Raw genomic sequence first — 19,323 nt, forward strand, 5'->3', positions numbered from 1 at the left:
TGTTGCAGTAATGGAGACATGTTGCACAGGTGTTTTTTTTTTTTCTTCTTTTTGCACAACTGAAATTAGCTCGCGGCTCTGAAATCACTCTGCTTTGTGTTGCTCAGTGGGGCATCAGCCAAGTAGCTCTTTATGACACGAGAGGAAGCGCATGCATGTTGGGTGTGTAGAATCCTTACGTTATCAGATAAATTCACCTGATTCAGGAAACTTGCACTCACAGCCGCTATTGATTGCTTTCCCTTTGTTCTACACCTGATGGCTCTTGGGTTTTAATAGATCCTTAATTTAATTCATTTCCCTGCAATTAAATCTGTATTGGGAGCCCACAATGCTCCCCCAGTAATTATTTTTTCAGCCTTTTGGCCTGCTTTCTTCCTGCTCTCACTTTTTACCCTTTCACTGCAGTGAGAACTCCTCTCCTGGGGAAAAAGTTGTTAATTCTGTGCAGCTTTTCTCTGAGTTAAATGTTGGGGAATGTTCCATTAATAACATACGTTGCAAAAATGATTCGTGCCTGTTTAACGTTTACACTTTTGGTAATCTTACGAACATAAACCTTGACACATCAGGTACGTAAGTGATATGTAAAGTTGGGACGCAACATCGTTGGGTTGATACATGGCAGTGGCATTATCATGCTGTGGGGGGGGGGGGCTACACAGAGTTGATGTGAAGACTGATGGAGCTAAATCCAGGAGGATCTTGGAAGAAAACATGTTAGAGGCTAAAAAGAGGTGAGACTAAGGTCAAGGGTCAGCTTCCAGCATGAAATCATGCAGTCAGAGATATTATAGGATAGCTTAGACCAAAGCACAATCGTGTGTCGGAATGGCCTAGTTAAAGTTCAGATCTAAATTCTGTGGCTTGTTACGACAGCTGCTGTTGTCCAGATGTTTTGCTACCATCTGACTGAGTTCAAGTGATTTTGCAAATATCAATGTACGAAAGTGTTTAAGCTAGCAGAGACACCTGGTGGTTTTAACCAGCAAAAGATGATGGTCTGAAATAAACTCCGCATTTTATTTTATGTATTTTCTAAAAATAATAATAATGTGAGAAACACACATCCATTTCCCATGTTTCAGAATTATATTTTTTGCTATTTTGTGTTGGATGCAGAGCGGCTGTTTATCCATTACTTTGCCTTCACTAAAGACTTGAATTTCCGAGCCACTCTGAGTGATGAAAATGTCTAAATAACTTCATCATTGATACATTTCTGTTTTGGGATCCGATAATGCAAATCCACTGATGCACTCTGAAGAGAGTCAGTGCAGACCACGGAGGAGAAAGCCAGTCAGTACTGGAGGAAGTTTGATGAAAAGGCTAAGCAGAAAACGAAACGATGAGTCATCTTTTGGCTTTGTTGCAGGAAATGAAGGTTTCTAAGGAAACATTTGTACACCTATTATCTTCCAGATAATATCTGTTTGTGCCCGTAGACTCTATAACCAGGCTGAAGATAAGCAACAACTTTATATCTCAGGTCGACACAAACAAGATAAAGTAGCATGATTTAAATGGTGAAGAGTGGCCTTGGCTATTTATAAAGAATAAAAGAGAAAAATATGACGGACTTCTGTTCCTACTGCGATGTTTTGATCCAATTAGCATCTAAACAGCAATCAGCTTTTTCTCCTTAGACGTATCATCTGGTGTAATGACCTCGGCATCTTTTCAACAGACATGACCAGGATAACCATCGTCGGACTGAAACCGGAGACGACCTACGAGGTCAAGATGTCCGCCATCAACGGCAAAGGCGAAGGCGAGAGCAGCCGTTCCAGCACTTTCAAGACGGAGCCAGTCCGTAAGTGCCTGCCTCTCCTCCCTGCTCCAAACAAGCCCTGACCCTGCAGCTTTGAACCTAATGCAGCTCACCCCACCGCGTCCAGCAGAGCCCAGATGCTTCAGTCCTCTTTTCTCACGCCAAGCCCCGCCGTAGTCCTCCTCCCATCAGACGGGAGCACGAAGCCACCGGCCGCTTCCTAACTCAGCTGCCTCATAGAGTTACCTCTGCAGGATGTATAACGTGTGTGTTTCTGTCCTCATGAATGTTTGTGCCGTGCGAGATGCCTTTGCATCTTTGCCCACAGCTGAGGTGATTTAGACTTTTCTTTCTAGACACTTCATACGTATTTATAAATCTGATTTACACTTCACTGCAGGGAGACGCAGCTCCGTATTTATAGATCACCGGCAGCATGAATTTTTAATATCGCAGCCACAGGTCAAGTCCTCCTGAGGAGAGTTTAGATGTGGTGGTGGTGATGGCAGTGCATGATGAAGAGCAGAGGTACTTCAGGAGGCTTTGAACTGTTTTTTTTTTGTCGTTTTTTTTTTTTTGTTTTATGAAAAGGAGCAAAGTCATTTGGAGGAAGATTATTAAGCACACAGTGAGCTCCAGACTTTTTTCTGAAGGGGCATCCAGTTGGTTCTCTGGAAGCAGGATGTATCACAAGCCCAGCGCCTCCTGCACTCCACATCTGCACAAATCTGACAGCGGCCGAGATAAAACGATTCAGAAATAATCCATCTTAATGGTTTTCTGGCTATGTTTTCTCATTCCTGAGGGTTTAGTGGGAGAAACCCGGGATTGAGTGAGCCGACAGACTTCATTTCACAGTGAGCCAACACATTTTAAGAGCTGAATGTAACATGATCGACATATTGAAAATTATGGACAATACAATAGAGGCGATAAGGAGGATAACATTTTAGACCATTAGTCCTGAGGTGTCCTAATAACCTAAACTAGCTTATTTAAATATGTAAATGCATTCATCAAATGGTCCACTTAATGAAACTTAGTGCTGACAAAAGTCCAGCAGGGCAGAATCTGGTCGTCTGCTGTGTTTTCAACATACAAAGTTTTTAAAAATTAGATTTTGCCATTCCCATTTTTTCTTTCAGATCATACATGTACAGCATCTTTCACATATACTGCCACCACTGGTAAAGATGTGTAAAACCCTTTAAATAAAACAGCATCCTCCCATTCAGTGCATTGTCACAAGAGGAAGTTTTTTAACGTAGCAGTCAGTTTCAGTTGTCTTTTAACGTGCTAGTTATTGCTCTGATTGTGAATGAGGGAAGGTTTAGGTCTTTCCTCATTTTGAAGAATAGCTATGAAAAGTGGGCCCCATGTGTCTCTCCATATGTATTTGCTATGAAAACAGGAAGTGATGAATTAAAAAAGAAAATACATTTGTTACATTTAATTCATAGAGGTTGTTGGGGTGCCATTGGTTGTAATACTGCAGATTTTGCAAAAATAAAAAAAGATTAATAATGCAGGATTTATTTTCTATGGTGAAGGAATGGACTTAAACTCAATTTAAGATTTTTCTTAAGTTTCTTTTGAAAGTGTATTTTACACATTTTTACCAGAGGTTGCCAAGTTACAGCAGGCAAAAGGTTGAGATCAATACTGACTAAAAAACAGCACAGATGTTTTTTTTTAATTATTTGAGTTCCGGTTTCCTCAGCTAACATGTTTGCTTGTATAAACTGGTGATTTTATTAAAGTAGAACATTGTTGCTGTTTTTTTAAAGTGACCACAATAGATAGTTCTAATTGGCTGCTTTATGACAGCAATGTCTAATAGAAAGCATATGTGAAAGTTTAACTTAAAGAATATGGACTGAGAAAATTGAATAGATTAGGGCAGATTGTACAACGTCTTACAGAGTTTTGAAAAATTGTAAACATGTACCTTTTTCAAAACCTTTTGTGAATAACAGATGTATATTCTATTGGATTCTGAACAGGAGTAATTTATTCCATTTTCTACAGGCATTTCAATATTTAGCATGAACAGCTTAAAAAAAACAACAACACTTAAGCCAACAAAATGTACAGTGTTTCAGTTTAAAATGTGCTCTTCTGCTTCATCACTTTTAGTTTAGTGCAGGCCTGCTTCAACTTTACACTTAGCACCAGTAAGTAAGGAGACTTTTATTGATTTAAATGTTTCTCTCGCCACCAAATGCCCCATCCGTGCGCAAAGAAGCGAGGAGGTAAATTTCTGTTCGATCCGAGAGTCGCTGCTCATTGCTGTGGTCGGACTCACTCAAACAGTGGTTGGTAGGGTCACGTTGCTCTGGCTCTTGTTTCTTAGAGCCCAGTTGCTTGTTTTTGAGTCCCTGTAGATCTGATAAAAGCGGCAGAGAAAGTGAGGCAGGAGGGAGAGAGATGAAACTGACGGAGATGTTGTCATGGTAACACCAAAAAGCTGCCTTTAGCACATGAAGAGTGTTGAGATTATGTTATGGGTTTTTAAAATTTTTATCTCCATATATTTTTACTTCATTCGCTGCATTAAAGTTGATACTGGAGGACTTAGGAAGGAAACTTCGCGCACCATGTTGCAATGCGCATGTCATGCATCAAACAGGCTTTTATTGTTTGGATTTTTGTTTGGCAGAGCGTGCCGAATGCACACCAGCAGAACTGAACCTACAAAAATTTGCATGTTTGTAGGTTTTGGTGACACAATTTACTGTAGATCAGATGACTGTGTGTAAATTTAGGATTTAATTATTTTTTAGTCATTTTCAAAATATTATGTTATCATATTGTAGCTTTATCTAGGTGACACAAGTTGAGGACGTGTAGGAACGAGATAGCGGTGGTGGAAACAAATCTCTCTTTTTTTGACACGTTGAGATGGGGACACAATAGTTCTTATTCTGTTAAAAGAAGAAGTTGATGGTAATTAGTAACCTAAATTTGAGGAACACATTGGAATTGCACTGAAAGTGAAAATGACTGGGACAAGACTCGTACCATATGAAGGTTATGTTAGAATAAGCTGAAATCATTGCAAGCACGCCACCACACCCTGCAACTATCAGCCAGTAGAGCGTCAAGCAAACAATATCAAAGCCCCACAGAACTCAGAAAGTGAAGCAAATTATGAGATTCATTCTAGTGTTTGTGACCATCTGATCCATGGCAGCCAGATCGGTGTGTGCCCTAAACAACAGCAGTGTTTTTTGGTGAACAGATGAATAAATCACATACATAGCAGAGGAGTTGCAGAAGGATTTAGTTTTTCTAAAGTGATAAAAAGGTGTTAGGCTCATTATTTACCTGTGAATGGAGTCAGCTGTTTGTTAGTTCACATTCAGGCGAAGCCTTTATTTTCTCTCAGAGCTGGAGGTGATATTTTCCAAGTATTCTTTATTTGTCTGAAGTATTTAGGTACGCATTATTTTCTTATTGAACTGAATCATCGATTTATAACTGATCCAAAGCCTTCTGAGTGAAAGAACTAGGTGATGGTTCTCTAGCTCAGAAAAATTTCTTAGAAATTAAGCATTAGTTTCTAAGAAGATCAACAAAGCTCCATCATGTTATCCATTCTGAGGATCTTTAACCTTCTTCTCATTCAGATCTTCACATCAGGTTTCATGAATGGATGTTTGTTTTCCTGTTTGACATCCTTTGTCTCCTGCTTCCATCTGCACCTCATCACCTCGCTGCTCCTGTAGAGAAGTCCCCTTCAGCATTTTCCTTATTGTGCCTGATTCAGCATTGTTATGAAGATGTTTAATCTGGTGTTCGAGCAACAAATTCACTCTTCTAATTTTCCACTAGTCTGTAGACATAAAATCGAGTTCATAGAGACTTTAAATTGCATTTGCAGAGCTGTGAAAAAGTGTTTGTCCCTTGCAGATTTCTACAAATGTTGCTGTTTTGCCACATTAACATCATCAGACTTTTTAAATACAAATTCTTTTTTTTTTTGGCACACTTCTACTGGCATCGTCCAAGCCTGATTACTGTTTGACCTGAAGAATCAGGAAATGACTTCAATAGATCCCGTCTGACAACATGAAATAGTCTAAAAGATCTCAATATGCAACAGTTCATGTTCTGATCGAAGCGAAGAACAGATTGAGCCTGGAAAAATGTCCCAAACCTGTTTCTAAAACCTTCCACAATTGGAGAGAAAGACCTTCTCCGACCAACCAGGAAGTCACAATAACCCAGAACCACATCTAAAGCTCTGCAGGTCTCACGGCCTCAGTGAAAGTCAAAGGTCACGATTCAATGATACGACCGCACAAATACGGGAGAATTTCAAGGCCAATTCCAATATGTTCCACAAAGAAATCTGGGAATAGGCAAATTTTCCAATAATCTGTGTTTACATTCAACAGAAAAATTTGCTCATGCTGAACCACGAACATCTGGGGGTTCACTGTAGTTAGATTACCTTTAATATTGATACTGATGATCTAAAACATGGCATAGAGACAAAACAGCTCAAATCTGTGAGAAATCTCTAAGGGTCTCAATGCTTAGAGATTATCCTATATTGTAATTTCTGGTATTAAAATCCTAGAAGAGATTTTTAAGTTACTCTTGAATTAAAATATTAGTAGACGGAGGGCTGGAAGTCATTACATTTCACTTCCTAGTTGTGTGTTATGACAGCATCTTTTAAAAGAGTGAAAAAGAAGAGAAAGCAAATGCATAATGCTCAGGGAAGCGGTGTAGGAGAACGGCACAGGGTTAATGATGCAGCAGGACACAGCTGCCCTTTTTCATTGATCATATTTCTCATTTTATTGTTTCTGTTCTCTTTGTGTTATTGTTTTCTCATGTTTTTCCCCTCCATCTATTCTGTATTCCACTGGACTTCTCAGAATATTCTCTCACAAGTAAGTTCTTCTTCTCCCTTTCTTATCTGCTTATTATCTGCAGTTTGCATCATTTCCATTGAACATTCTTCATTGTTAACAATGTTAACGACGAAATGACGTCTTTACCGATTCCCATTCATTCATCACATGTCCATTTCCTTAATGTAAAGTCAATTGAAGATGTTTTCACATAGGTGCGATGACAGTAGTGATTTTTCCTGTTTCGCCTTTTGTGTGAAATGCAGCAGTGACTCAAATCACTTTCAGACATGGAGAAAAGACATGAACCCTAGAGGAGGCCTGAGTCACGCAGTAATCAATGTCCATCCAGATCATTTTTTGCAATAGCGCAAAAACTTTCGGTCTCTGAAATAAATCATTCAGACTGAAACCGTCAAAATATTCCAGAAAGTTTGTAACCAGAAAGTTTGTAACTTAGTCTGTAAAAGAAGTATTCATACACCTTGAATTTCTCCACATTTTGTCACGTTTGTCACAACTACGAGGTTTGATGAAAACATTAGAGAGCAAACAGGATCACGAGGACCAAGGAATCCAGCAGACGGGCTGTTTAAAAAATTTAAAGCAAGAGTTGGATTTTAAATTTAAAACAGAGTTGGGTTTTACAATAACTTCTGAGTTTTTGAACATCTCGTAAAGCTCTGTTCAATGTGTCATCCGAACATGGAGACAGGAGGAACCTTTGGTTCTGCAAAGTACCAACTCAGGGGTGCTGAATACAAAGTGAAGCCAGAGTCTTCAGACTTATCTATAAAATCATTTGAAATCATGTGCTGTTTGTCTTATATATCAGAATTATTCAGCACTGTGTGCTAATCTATCACATAAAGTCCAAATAAATTACTTTGAAATTTCAGGTCTTGATGTGATAAAATGTAAAAAGGTTCAAAGGGTATGAATACGGTCGGAAGGCAGGTAAAGCAGCTGCGCTTATTCTAAAAGCCTGACTTAATTTGCACCTTAATTAGTCAGACAGGATGGAGGCAGCGTCCAGGGAATAAACTCCAGTTATGATGGAGATGGTGTTTACTTCAAAAATGCTCTTATTCCTACACTATGAGGAACCCAGAATCCCGCAGGACCATAAAATGTTGGACTCAATTTTGGGAAAACAAATATTCATCCAACTTTGTTCTTGTTTTCAATGACTAAAATAATGACTAAAAAAGTAATGACTAAAATATGCGCTCTGACATTTTCATCAACAAAACCATTGTTTGTTTTTCTGTTTTGCTCCCTAAAAAAAAAAAAACTTAATCAGATTTTAATGGAAAAGTAATTTTGATCCAAGAGTCAAAACTGAATTAAAATATGCTAAGCTGCTATTTTTTTTTTTCACTAATTATCCTTCCTCACCTCAACTGAGCTTACCAACATTTTGCCTTTTTTATTTTGACATGATTTGAACCATGAATAATAAAACTGGGTGTAGATTTATTTCCCTGTAGAACTCATCAGCTCTGACAGGTTATTTATTGTCATTAATGCCAATTGCATCATCATAGGCCATACTTTATAGTTAGCTCTCATTTGCTTTGTTACTGAAAAACCTTAAGTTTTCAAATATATTTGAAATGCAGCCATTACAGCAGGTGTAATAAATCTCCACACCTGAAGGTTTAACACATTGAACAGGACTTGAGCACGCTGTTGGTGCTCAGCTGTTGTCCAATCAGATGCTGGGTCACGTTAACAGCAGCAGCAGCTGCATGGGAGCATTCCTGCCGTTTGTGATCATCACTAAGCACTGAGGACTCCTGCTTCTCTCACGCTGTTTTCACCATTTTTCAGTTGCATCATCGATCCCACCTGCTATCGCTGCCACCACTATGGCCATTAGTGAGTATATGCGAGTCCAGCAGTGTGTCTGTCACATCTCTCTCTCCCGCCTGCCTGGCTTCACACTTAGCATAGATGTTCATTAATATCTGGTGTGGCTCACAGGAGGGATCGTGTTCCATGTGATGAGCATAACCAGCCCAACACAGAACCAGCTTATATTGGCAGCTTAACTGCTTTCCTAACTCTGTTGATTCGTCCTTAATCCCACTAACACTTACCAGTTTAAAAGGGACAAACTGACTGGTTCTGCAGGGTTCCTACACATTCGAAGTTGCACACTTTTCTCAAAAGATCTCAGAACTTTTCAACCGATTTTTAAACTCTAAAGTTCATCTTGAATATATGACCAAATTTTCTAGATGGATGGATGGATAAAAATATGGAGCGACAGATGGAAAGCTGGAGCAGCTGGTGAGATGATGGATGGAGAGACAGTTGAAAAGATGGACGGACGTAAGGATGAAAGAACAGAGGGTCGAGCGGTGGGGTCGATGGACCAACAGATGGAAGGGTGGATGGACAGATGAGAAGATGGATCAACTGGACACAACTTTTAAATAATTGGAATTCAAAAAAACTTTGAGAAAACAAATATTTTTTGCTTACTAATTTTTTCAAACTAATCCCAATATTTGTATATTCTTAAATTCCTTTCCAGACTGCATAGGAACCCTGTTTGTGGTTGTATATGTTTATGTCTTTATGTTCCCCGTAGGTTAAAACTGTGAATCTGTTTCATTATGACGGAGGACGTTTGCGTTTCCTGTGGCGCTGCTCTTACTGAGTGAATCAGTGATTTCAGAACTAACGTGCTTTTAGTAGAGGTAGCGATAAAATACTAGCATGTTGCTGTAAAGGTTGTGGGTTTAAATCCTAACCTTTGTCAAACAGCATGTTTATGCTTTTGTGTTAGCATAAATAGTGAGTCATACTTACAGCTAGTCAAACCTTCTGTCTTAAGACTGTAGCTCAACAGGATAAATCTTATTGATGTTGACCAAAACCAACGTTGGTGTCTTAGTGTAAGATTGTTCTGTTGACCAAACTAAAGTATCATTTTAACTCCAATTTTAATGTTTAAGATGAAAGAAGTGATATTTCTTCAAAAGAACAATCTAATCCCATCATTACACTAACTCCATCCTTTATCATGAGTTAGGATTCCTCTCAGCATGTAGTCTTCATCTAATCCTCCAAACCCTGAACATACATAAACATCTTTATTATCATCATATCAGTTCAACTTCCAAATGTCTTTCAAAAAGCTGTCTTGTCATGACTTCCTGTAGTCACCACGTTCCAGATCAAGTCCTTATTACGTAGGAAATCAAACCAAGAAGAAACTGAGGTTTGTTCTGCTGACGTTGTGCAGGACTTTGACTTTCCCCTGTGGAGATGGGTTCTTTCTCTTCATAAAGGGACTCAGCTACTTTTCACCCTGGTACTAATTAGCATCTATTTGTAATCCAGTCATGTCTATCACAAATTCCTTCTAACCCACCAGCTCATAAAACTGTTGAGAAATCCATCAGGTTTTCTAGGTTCAGTCTAAATTCATTGCAGGTTTATAACATTGAGTTTGTGTTTTACTCTTCATTGCTTTTGGGTGCAGGTGGGTTTTGTACTTTCAGTTCCTACTAGCGGGTATCTGGAGTGTGTGGCATGTCGGGGTAAGTCAGGCCACAGAAGAAAGGTTTTACTGAAAGGTGCCTTTTCTTTTCTGTTGATTTATTTTTCTACCTTCTCTCTGCACACCAACCGATTTCTGACTCAATTTTCTTGATGAGTAGATCTTATAAAAGGACAGCTAGAAGAAGGCTAGGGAGTGTCTGTGATCATTATGGAGAATTTATTATGAGACATACAAATGTTAACCATCAATATAAATGAGCTTCTGTAGTTCGATCACTTACATTCCTTCATAGAAACTCTTTATCTCACATTATGTAGCAAACAGCAGGTTATATGTCAGAAAAAGGGAATTGTTGTTGCTTTTCTTTCCTTTTCTTTCTCATAGAAAGTATTCCTGGCTCAGTGGGTCGGTGTTCAGCGGTTTCTGTCCTGGTATTGATGGAGCTGATGCTGCCATTAACTTTATTTTAACCTCTCTTCTTTTTTTTCCAATAGAAAGTACTACTGGTCCAGTTCTTCTGTGTTCTGCTTCCTTAACAAACTTGTTTTTTTCTTTTCTACAGACTGCACTGATGGTCCAGCTCTTTTCTGATTAGCTCTAAAGACACTGCCTAAGCTGTTGTGGCCCTTAACGTGGTGTTCTGTCTTTCGTTTTAGAAGAGTTCCCCTGACTCACTACATTATTTGGTCCAGTTGTAAAACTTCCTGGACAAAGACAGTGATAGTTTTGCTGCCATCAACGTTTTGCATTTTCTCCTGGGGTTTTTAGTCATAGAAAGTGCTCCTGTCTCAGGTCTCTTTCATTGACAAAGTTATTAATAGTTACTGCTTCCGTGATCCTGTGTTTGTTTCATGTGTTTCTTTTCCAGAGAAGGAACAACAGGCACAGTGGTTCTGTGTTTATTTTTCATTTATGGTTCATACTGAGCCTGGTTTTGTTGGATGCTCACCTTTGTTAGAAAGGAGATATTTCTGCCCACTGGTGCCACATGCTTGCTCCAAACTGCTGCTAAGTCGATGTCTGAATGCGAGCAGCTGAGCTCTGGTATTTTAGAAGTTGCTTTTTTGGGGGGGGGATAAAAAAACAGTTCATGATATGAATGATTTATTTAATATTTGAATACTACAATATCGTGAATGTGTATTTTTGTTCAAATATAAGATAGTTAGTCTGACACCGGACTGTGTTGGTGTCAGACGGTGTTGATTTATTCCTGTGTGGCATGAATGGACTAATTTGGATCTTATGCAGAACCGGGTGGGGGGGACTTTAACCTGCTGCTCTGAACAAGAGGTTGCACAGGAATCACTGACACCACGCTTTTTAATTTCTTTTTTTTTTTTTAAAGTTCACTTTTAACTGACTAACGTTTCCATGTGCATTGCCTTTGTCTATGCAATAACCTCAAGGAATCCTCTAAATGAACCGTGCGCTCTCTGTAGTTCGACCACACTGGTCATGTCTCAGACGCAGGTTTAACAGTCGGCTGCTCGTGTTCACAGCTCCTGCATCATCATTCAGTTGCTCCTGCGTCACTGTGACAAAGGTAACAAATCCTCAGGTCTGGTGTCTGTCAGGTCTTAGATGTGTCAGCCGGCTGCAGACCCTCCTCAGAACGCCATCCGGTTCTGCAGAGGCCCGGTAATGGATGTGGGCCCTGCAGAACCAGGTGAGCTGACGCAGTGAACCGTCTGAGATCTCTGGCTCCTGAGGTCTGACGGTGTGTCAGGTTTTCATGTGTTCATACTTAATGTGTTGTTTCACACTTGGTTCTCATGATTGGTACATGGAAAACTGCAGACGTTCCTCTTTCATTCATGCCCACATCCGCTCCAAACCCAGCTGCTGCGTAATTGCTTTGCTTTCTTTTTAAATTCATTTGCTGTAGATCGAAGGCGACGTTGATTTTTTATTAGGTTTTTTTAAGCTGCCTTGTGCCTCTTATCTCCAGTAACCTTTTTAAAAAGATTCAGTTGAGGGATTAATCTGCTCCTCTTGTTTTGTTTTGCTATTTTGTCTCTAACATTTTCACTTGTTTTTTTTGTTGTTGTTGTTTTTTTGTTGACACGTTTTCATCATTTCAAAAATGTTTTGTATGTTTTCCATGTGGCTCCCCGCCCCGCCCCTCTCCCCGCTCTGGCCCTCCCGTATTTTCTTTGACCAATCATGTCCGTGCGCATCATGTGACTGCGCCATGCGGCTCTTGCATGGTGCTGACGATGTGGTCTTCGGTGATCAACAGAAGGTAATTTTTCTTTCAAATTAGATTGAAACACTTTAGATCATTCTGTCATTTTTCATTCAACTTTAGCAGAGAAGTACTAAGCATGAAATCATCACACCACAGATATTTCATATCATTCATCATCATGGTTGTAAAATGAGCCCAAACTAATTGGATTTAACCTATAATGGGCCCAGGTTTCAGGTTTAAAAAAAAAAAAAGTTTCATGTTATATTTGAATTTTTAGTGAAACTGAATTTAGGAGACTGCCTTAGCTGGGAGCCATTTTAATACAAATTAACAGAAATAAATGTCTGAATTATTTTATTTTATCTGTAATAAATTTAAATCAGGATTTAAATGTGGGACTTACACCACGTTCAGAATAAAGTGGAAACTGGTTACAGTATCTGGAAAATAATAATAATAATAATAATAATAATAATAATAATAATAATAATAATAATAATAATAATAATAATAATAATAATAATAATAATAATAATAATAAATGAATGGAGCACTAGACCTGTTTTAGCCAGCTGTCCAACAGTGTGCAGCAACAGGTGGAGGAGGGGCAGTGCTATATTACTTTCTATCAGCCAGATGAAGCTCTGGTTATCTTGACACTTTCTCACAGAATCCCTTTAGAACACAAAAACTCTCTGCAGTTTTTAAAACCGTACATTTTCAAAACCCAATACCGGAACAGACTCCTCCCTAATCTTTGTCTTCCGTTTAGTTTTTCTATATGTTCATATTCCTGGGTGCAAAAAAATGCCGTAATGAGTAATATTTTTCTCATATTTGTATTTATCTTATGCATCCTCACAAGGTGCCACCTGTAGCCATCTGCAGCATTCTGACCGCTCAACACGATCCTCCACAGGATCATTTTCCATGCTTTTCATTTTAAACGAGTTTAAACTCTCACGCTCCACTGACTGGACGCACTGCGACACGTGTGCGTTTCCGCAGCTCACCCTGCAAATTAAATTTCTTCTCTTTCCTCCTCCCCACACCTCCTTCCTGTTTGCACGTGTCTGCGTCCTTAGTGTCATTTTCTTCTTGGTGGGAGCACAAATTTGACTTTGTTTTGCTTTTTGCTCGGTTACGTTCAGCAGCAGACAGAGGTGTGAACACAAAACCTAGAACTGCTTCTGTATGTTTCTAACTTCTGTTGTCTCTGGTTGTTTGCTGGGATGTGAGGAAAAGGTGCCACCGTCTGCATGTGGATTCCCACCACCTACAGGCATGACTTATTTAGAAGTGATGGGTGGTGGGCGCTCCACATGCTCCACCCTCTTTGTGTGGCACCTACTGTACATTTTCCAGCCCACAGTCTGAGTCTCTCATCCTAACCGCTTCACTTTCTCTCTCTGAGTGTTATAGCTTCAGAAAGTTTGTTCCTAATCCAGACTGATGCTTGTGGATTACCGCTCTGAATGCTCCACTGCTCCTGCTGCTGCTTTTACTAACACTTTCTAATTTATTTCCAGCCTCAGTCATGCTCACCCCAGCCTGCTGGATTGTAGTCTGCAGCACTCTAACCCTACAGAATAAAATGTCGTCATGCACATTCATCTCATTAACTTCAACTGCTAGCGCTGATCTGTAGAATATTAAAAATCTGTGCAAGAGAAACTTTTTTAGGGCAATTTAAAATAAATGCATGAATTCTATTTTCTCCTCTCCTCCGCTTTCCGGAAAATTAAAGCTCGAGCCGTGTGCGATCTGTTTTCGAAATTTACATAACCAATCAGCTTACAGCTAATGAGTTTTTGTTTTTTTTTTAGTCGCAATCTCCACAACCATCACAAAAGCGCATGAGAAGGAGCAAACATTCAAGACAAAACGCACCAAGAACCGCGCTGACCTTCTCTCCCATAAGCCTATGTAAATGTTATTAAAAGTAATGGGATAACATGTCCAATCAAGGCCTACAGGCTCATTATCCTGCGACCGAGCAGAAATTACCCAGGAGGACGGAGCTGATAATGAGGAGCCTGGAGGAGAGCAGCACCTCCGTCAGAGAGCAGCCTGCCTAAACCCTCATGCTGTCCTTCAGCTGATAATCCACACGCAGTCAATTCTAACGCTTATATCATTCCTCACCCTGGCCTTAAAATGTTGGTTTATTTCTGACTCAACAAGTGCTTCAAATTAGCTGCTATGGTTTATTTATTTATTTATTTACTTTATTTTTTATTTCTTTTTTTTTTTTTTTTTCCAAATGTCACATGTTCATTTGTTGAACAGAAATGATATCTCTTCATGTACAAGTGCAGCGGTACGAGTGGTTCAGGTTTTGGGAATGAAGCCACTCCAACAGGGTTACTAGGATACACTGATTTTTTTTTTTTAAACATGTTTTTTTGTGACTTCTTTAAATGTCACTTTGCTATGATCAAAAACAGATTCGAATCGACCATCTTATGACAAGAAACAAACCAGCTTAGCTGAGATTGAGATTTTAAAATTCTTCTTTTTACTAAATACTATCTAAGCACCCTGAGCAATTATTGACACCCCAGGTAAAAATGTTTGTGATGTGTAAATCTAAATATTCAGTCCCTCCAATGTTTTTTTTTTTTTTTTTTTGCAATTGTACTATCATAGAAAATTATCAAAATCAACAAGTCCTTGCGGGTTTTTTTCTCCCTAATGCGCCATTTTGAGTTTATTGCAAATATTCAGCAAAGATGGTCAAAAATACAAATGACTGCTAACTCCCACCTGCAGGTGGCAGCATTTCTTACTTCTACTACACTTCTGCGCCTCAGCCTTACTTGATGTACAGCTATTTAAGTTCGTTAAAGAATAAAAAATACTTGTGTTTTCTTCTCATTTTTTTTCTTCTATATGTAGATTCTGGAAAAGGCTTACTGAGTAAAAAATAATGCAAAAGTAATTGCAAATATGTCTAGAGTAGCACCACAAAATCTATGATTTTGATTGCAAAAAAATCACAAAATCAGGAACTGTTAAAATGACTGAATATTTATCTTACCCATCCATTCCCTTAGACTGAATTTATTTAAAATACAGAATTTAATTCACCTCAGTTGTAACTAAAGTCTGAAGAATGTGGATTATCTTATTGAGCCACTTTTCCTGAACCAGGGCTTTTAAATTTAAATGAATGCTCCTAATTCACACTTCAATCTCTAAATAGCAGCAAAGTGCTTCCAATATGGTCCTTGGTATGTGTGGAATGTCTGGCAACTCGGCTTTTAAACTGGATGACGTTACAAGCCAGTCGTCTACAACAGAGTTGGTTTTCTTGTAGCCGTTTTCCTGAATTATGAAGAGAAAAACACATCTTTATTTGAAATTCATGTTCTTTAGCACTTCCAATTTGGAAGAGTGGCTAAATTAGCTTCTCATTTCCATCATTTTTCTCTCATCAAAGCATCAAAAGTCCTGGATTACTAATCCATTTCCTGACATTCTGATTTACCTAAAATCATAAATTAAAAATGCATCCAGTTACATTTATTTCATGGGAACTGTTACAGATTTAGCTTAAAATATCTATGGTTTCCTAACTTGGGATTAATATTCAGCTATAAATACCTACGGTCATACTAAATGTTGAATTTATCTTAAAGAAATAAACATTAAATGTTAGATACAGCAAATGCTGTGAAATGTATGCTTATTTTGTAGGCTGTTTATAGGCCATTGCAAAGGTACCAATAACTGTTAGGGCATAAAAATATCCCCAAAAGGCTTTTTTTGAGTTTGGTCCTTTAGTGTCGACAGTGTTACAGTATTATACAGGATAAACAAGGGACAGCTTGTATGACAATATAATTAACATTGCATATACATTTTACAGTCATCTGAATCCAACAGCTTGTATTTGAAGAAACGGTTCCATTTAAAATGAAGTCGGTTCCAAAATCTTGTTCAGCATTTACCCTAGAAGAAAACTTTGGATTATTGTCGGTTGGGTTCTGTGAAGTAGTGATTAGTAGTAAGTGAAACACCTGATGCATCCAACACACCTGAATAGGATGGCTGTAATGGAGGTACCTCGCGCCTTAAGGTGGTAAACTTTTAGAGAATTGCTCTGACTGTAGACTTGGTTAAACTTAAGCTAGTAGCTATTTTATTTTACCCATTTTAAGATGGGGAGCTTAGAAATGGAATGCCATGTTTTATTGTATTTCCTACATCAAAGAGTTGTCTATCGCAACAAACTTACACAAAAGCCCTGAGCAACTTGTGAAGAGTAAAGTATGCATTTTGAAAAATCTACTTCATCTACATTTTTACCAGACTTTAAGAGTACCAGAAGGTGTAGTCCCAGCGATTTCCTAACAGGAAATATTTATTTATTTCTAAATGTGGAGTTTTTTTTTCCCTCAGTGAATTAATGTACTCAAAATTGTGGTTTTATTTCTCTGAATTTTACAGTGTGACATGATGCTGCAAATTCAAATTCAACTTGCCATGCAAGGAAATCCCTGGCTACTCTGAACTCCTTCACAAAACCCCTTTTAAATGAAACCCAGATATTTTTCCTTAGTTTGTGCGAGTGAACTTAAAATGCGTAGCATCTAGAACACAAACTGGGCTAAACATATTGATGTAACTAATAATAATGTTCCGATCTTGTGCAGGGGAACCAACTTCTCCCATACTAGAAGTCACACCTGTAAAGAGCAGTAATTCTGCTAAAGTCAAGTGGACCAAGCAGGATGACGGAGGCTCACCCATTAAGCACTACCTGATCAGATACAAGGCTGTGAGTACACCGGGCAAGGAGGTAACAGGGTGCCACTTTGCCACTTTCTCCATTTCTTCACCAATTAGCATGAGGAAAAAAACAAAGTCCTGGAGACACCCTGCTGGCAAATGGCAGCAGGAGATACCAGCTGGGTTCTATCAGGAGGAGAAGCGCCAATAGCAACACAAAACACATTTAGCCTCACTTTAATCCAAGCTATTGTTTTAAGGCAACAATTTGTATCGTCTCGAAACAAACACACGCTCCCAGACTGGGTCCTGCCAATTTTAAATGAGCATTTTTCACTGGGGAGAAAGGAAAATTACCAGTAACACTAAATCCCCAGTTGGCTTCCAACCAGTGGTTGTTTACAACTGAGTTCTGTTAAATGGTAATTTAAAAAAAAAAAAAATCATTTTCATACAGAAACACTAGATTTGGCTTCTGAGAGGATCTTTCTTTGAGAGGAGCTTAGCTAACGTTTGGGCCACCTCGGCGGATGTTAGCTGCTGGTTGCGATTCAGAGTTTGTAAAACTAAAATACATTTTAGACTTCATTTAACCTGGAAGCCCCAAGTGAGTCGATGCAGATCTCTTATTCCAGACAGTCCTGGTCAAATTATGAATCCAACTGAAGCAAGACATGAACAAAAACTGTATTTTATAACTCTAAACCAGATCCAATCAGACAAAACATTTCATGTTTTAGGTCACTTGAGGAAATCAAGCTGATTTATATTTGTTAAATGCCAGAATACCAGAATAATAAAAATGATTAATATTTTAGAATATATTTTCTTCAAATTCAGAAATGTACACATTTTCTCACTATTTTGGCCCAGTTCTCTTGACCTTCTAAAGTCTGACAACAAAGTTTGGTCTGCAATCATAAGAGCAACAAGACATGGTGGCAACAAGACAACTGGCAACAAGACCCAGATTGGGTTCGTTGTCGATTGAACTTTCTGGTTGAGGTTTTTGTGAAGTACACCAGAAAAACTCCCTAAAAACTGTAAAATTCCCCTGTATTTGACAGACGAATGTAACATGATGTTCTTCTACCCTGGGATGATCCACATGCGTCAATGTCCGCATTTCTCTTCTTGATATCTTGACTCATTTCTTTAGATTTTCCATGATGTGCCACAAGGAAGGCATGTGTTTGACATGTGATTAGAAATACGTCAATAAGTTGTGAATTAACCTATCAGAAACTTAATAAGCTGGTATATCATCTGAACTTTTACCAGACAGTTTACAGGCGTGGGAATCTTCGTGCATGTTAATCCAAACAGACCTAAATCCGAAAAAGTGTGGTTACTTAATTTCAGTGTAGTGTATGCATAAATCTGGTTTCAACATGTTTTATTTTATTTGGACTGGTGGCAGGCAGGCATTCATTTTGAAATAACCGCCTCCCTGTGCTACACTGTGCTGACGCCTGTCCTGTCTGCCGCCCCGCCCCTCACCAGAAGCATATGTCTGACTGGAAACCGGAAATGCGCCTCCCCTCTGCCAGCGATTACGTAATGCTGAATGGCCTGGACTGGAACACGGATTACGAGATCCTCGTGGTGGCGGAGAATCAGCGGGGCCGATCCGAGCCGTCCATCACTTCCTTCAGAACAGCTTCCGAGCCCACCACCGTCCCAGGTACCACTTCCATCATTCCGCCTCAGACATCCACACACAACACCATCTCAGGCTCCCACCGTGACCAGAGGGCCTCTGGATTTAAAGTCTCCGACTTGCACTCGTGATCTGACATGAATAATCTAGGATCGTCAACGCAGTTTATTGGGATTTTATTTGGTAGACCAAAATGAAGTAGTTCATAAATGTGACGTTTAAGAAGAATGAGGTAAAAATCGAAGATTTTGCCATGCGTTGGTGTTCAGCCCTTTTTACTTTGATACCAGCTGTTAGTCCTCCCTTCATGGCCTTTATGCAAGAGTGGTGAGAAGATGCTGTTTTGGATCTTCTGTCCATAGTTGTTCTAAATAAAGGATGCTTAGTAACAATAACATAATGAACAATCATAATGGTCTTCATGGAGTCAGTCAGAGGTTTCTTCAGATCTGCTGTAACACAGACCTCTGCCACACAGCTGTCAGCATCTGCAATGACTCCTTAAAGAAACGTGCATAGTTTAAATTACAACACCTTTTTGATTCATAAAGTACTTTTGAATTGAAATAAACATACAGTGAG

General features: G+C 39.0%; 1 protein-coding gene across 9 annotated transcripts in view; it reads left to right on the forward strand.

The window, feature by feature from the left end:
* Window positions 1–19,323, forward strand: part of LOC102233433 (neural cell adhesion molecule 1-like) — a 288,497-nt gene that overhangs the window by 240,387 nt on the left and 28,787 nt on the right. For 3 of the 9 annotated variants that reach the window (XM_023342794.1, XM_023342797.1, XM_023342802.1), the window contains 6 exons: window positions 1,688–1,813; window positions 6,661–6,675; window positions 8,470–8,517; window positions 12,396–12,398; window positions 17,006–17,130; window positions 18,585–18,765. In XM_023342794.1, the coding sequence (XP_023198562.1) occupies window positions 1,688–1,813; window positions 6,661–6,675; window positions 8,470–8,517; window positions 12,396–12,398; window positions 17,006–17,130; window positions 18,585–18,765 (498 nt within the window). The remainder of the gene's footprint in view (window positions 1–1,687; window positions 1,814–6,660; window positions 6,676–8,469; window positions 8,518–12,395; window positions 12,399–17,005; window positions 17,131–18,584; window positions 18,766–19,323) is intronic. The other 6 variants (XM_023342800.1, XM_023342801.1, XM_014472848.2 and 3 more) reach the window with 4 other exon arrangements.

Source organism: Xiphophorus maculatus, chromosome 11 (genome assembly GCF_002775205.1).
Source record: "Xiphophorus maculatus strain JP 163 A chromosome 11, X_maculatus-5.0-male, whole genome shotgun sequence".
Classification (NCBI taxonomy): domain Eukaryota; kingdom Metazoa; phylum Chordata; class Actinopteri; order Cyprinodontiformes; family Poeciliidae; genus Xiphophorus; species Xiphophorus maculatus.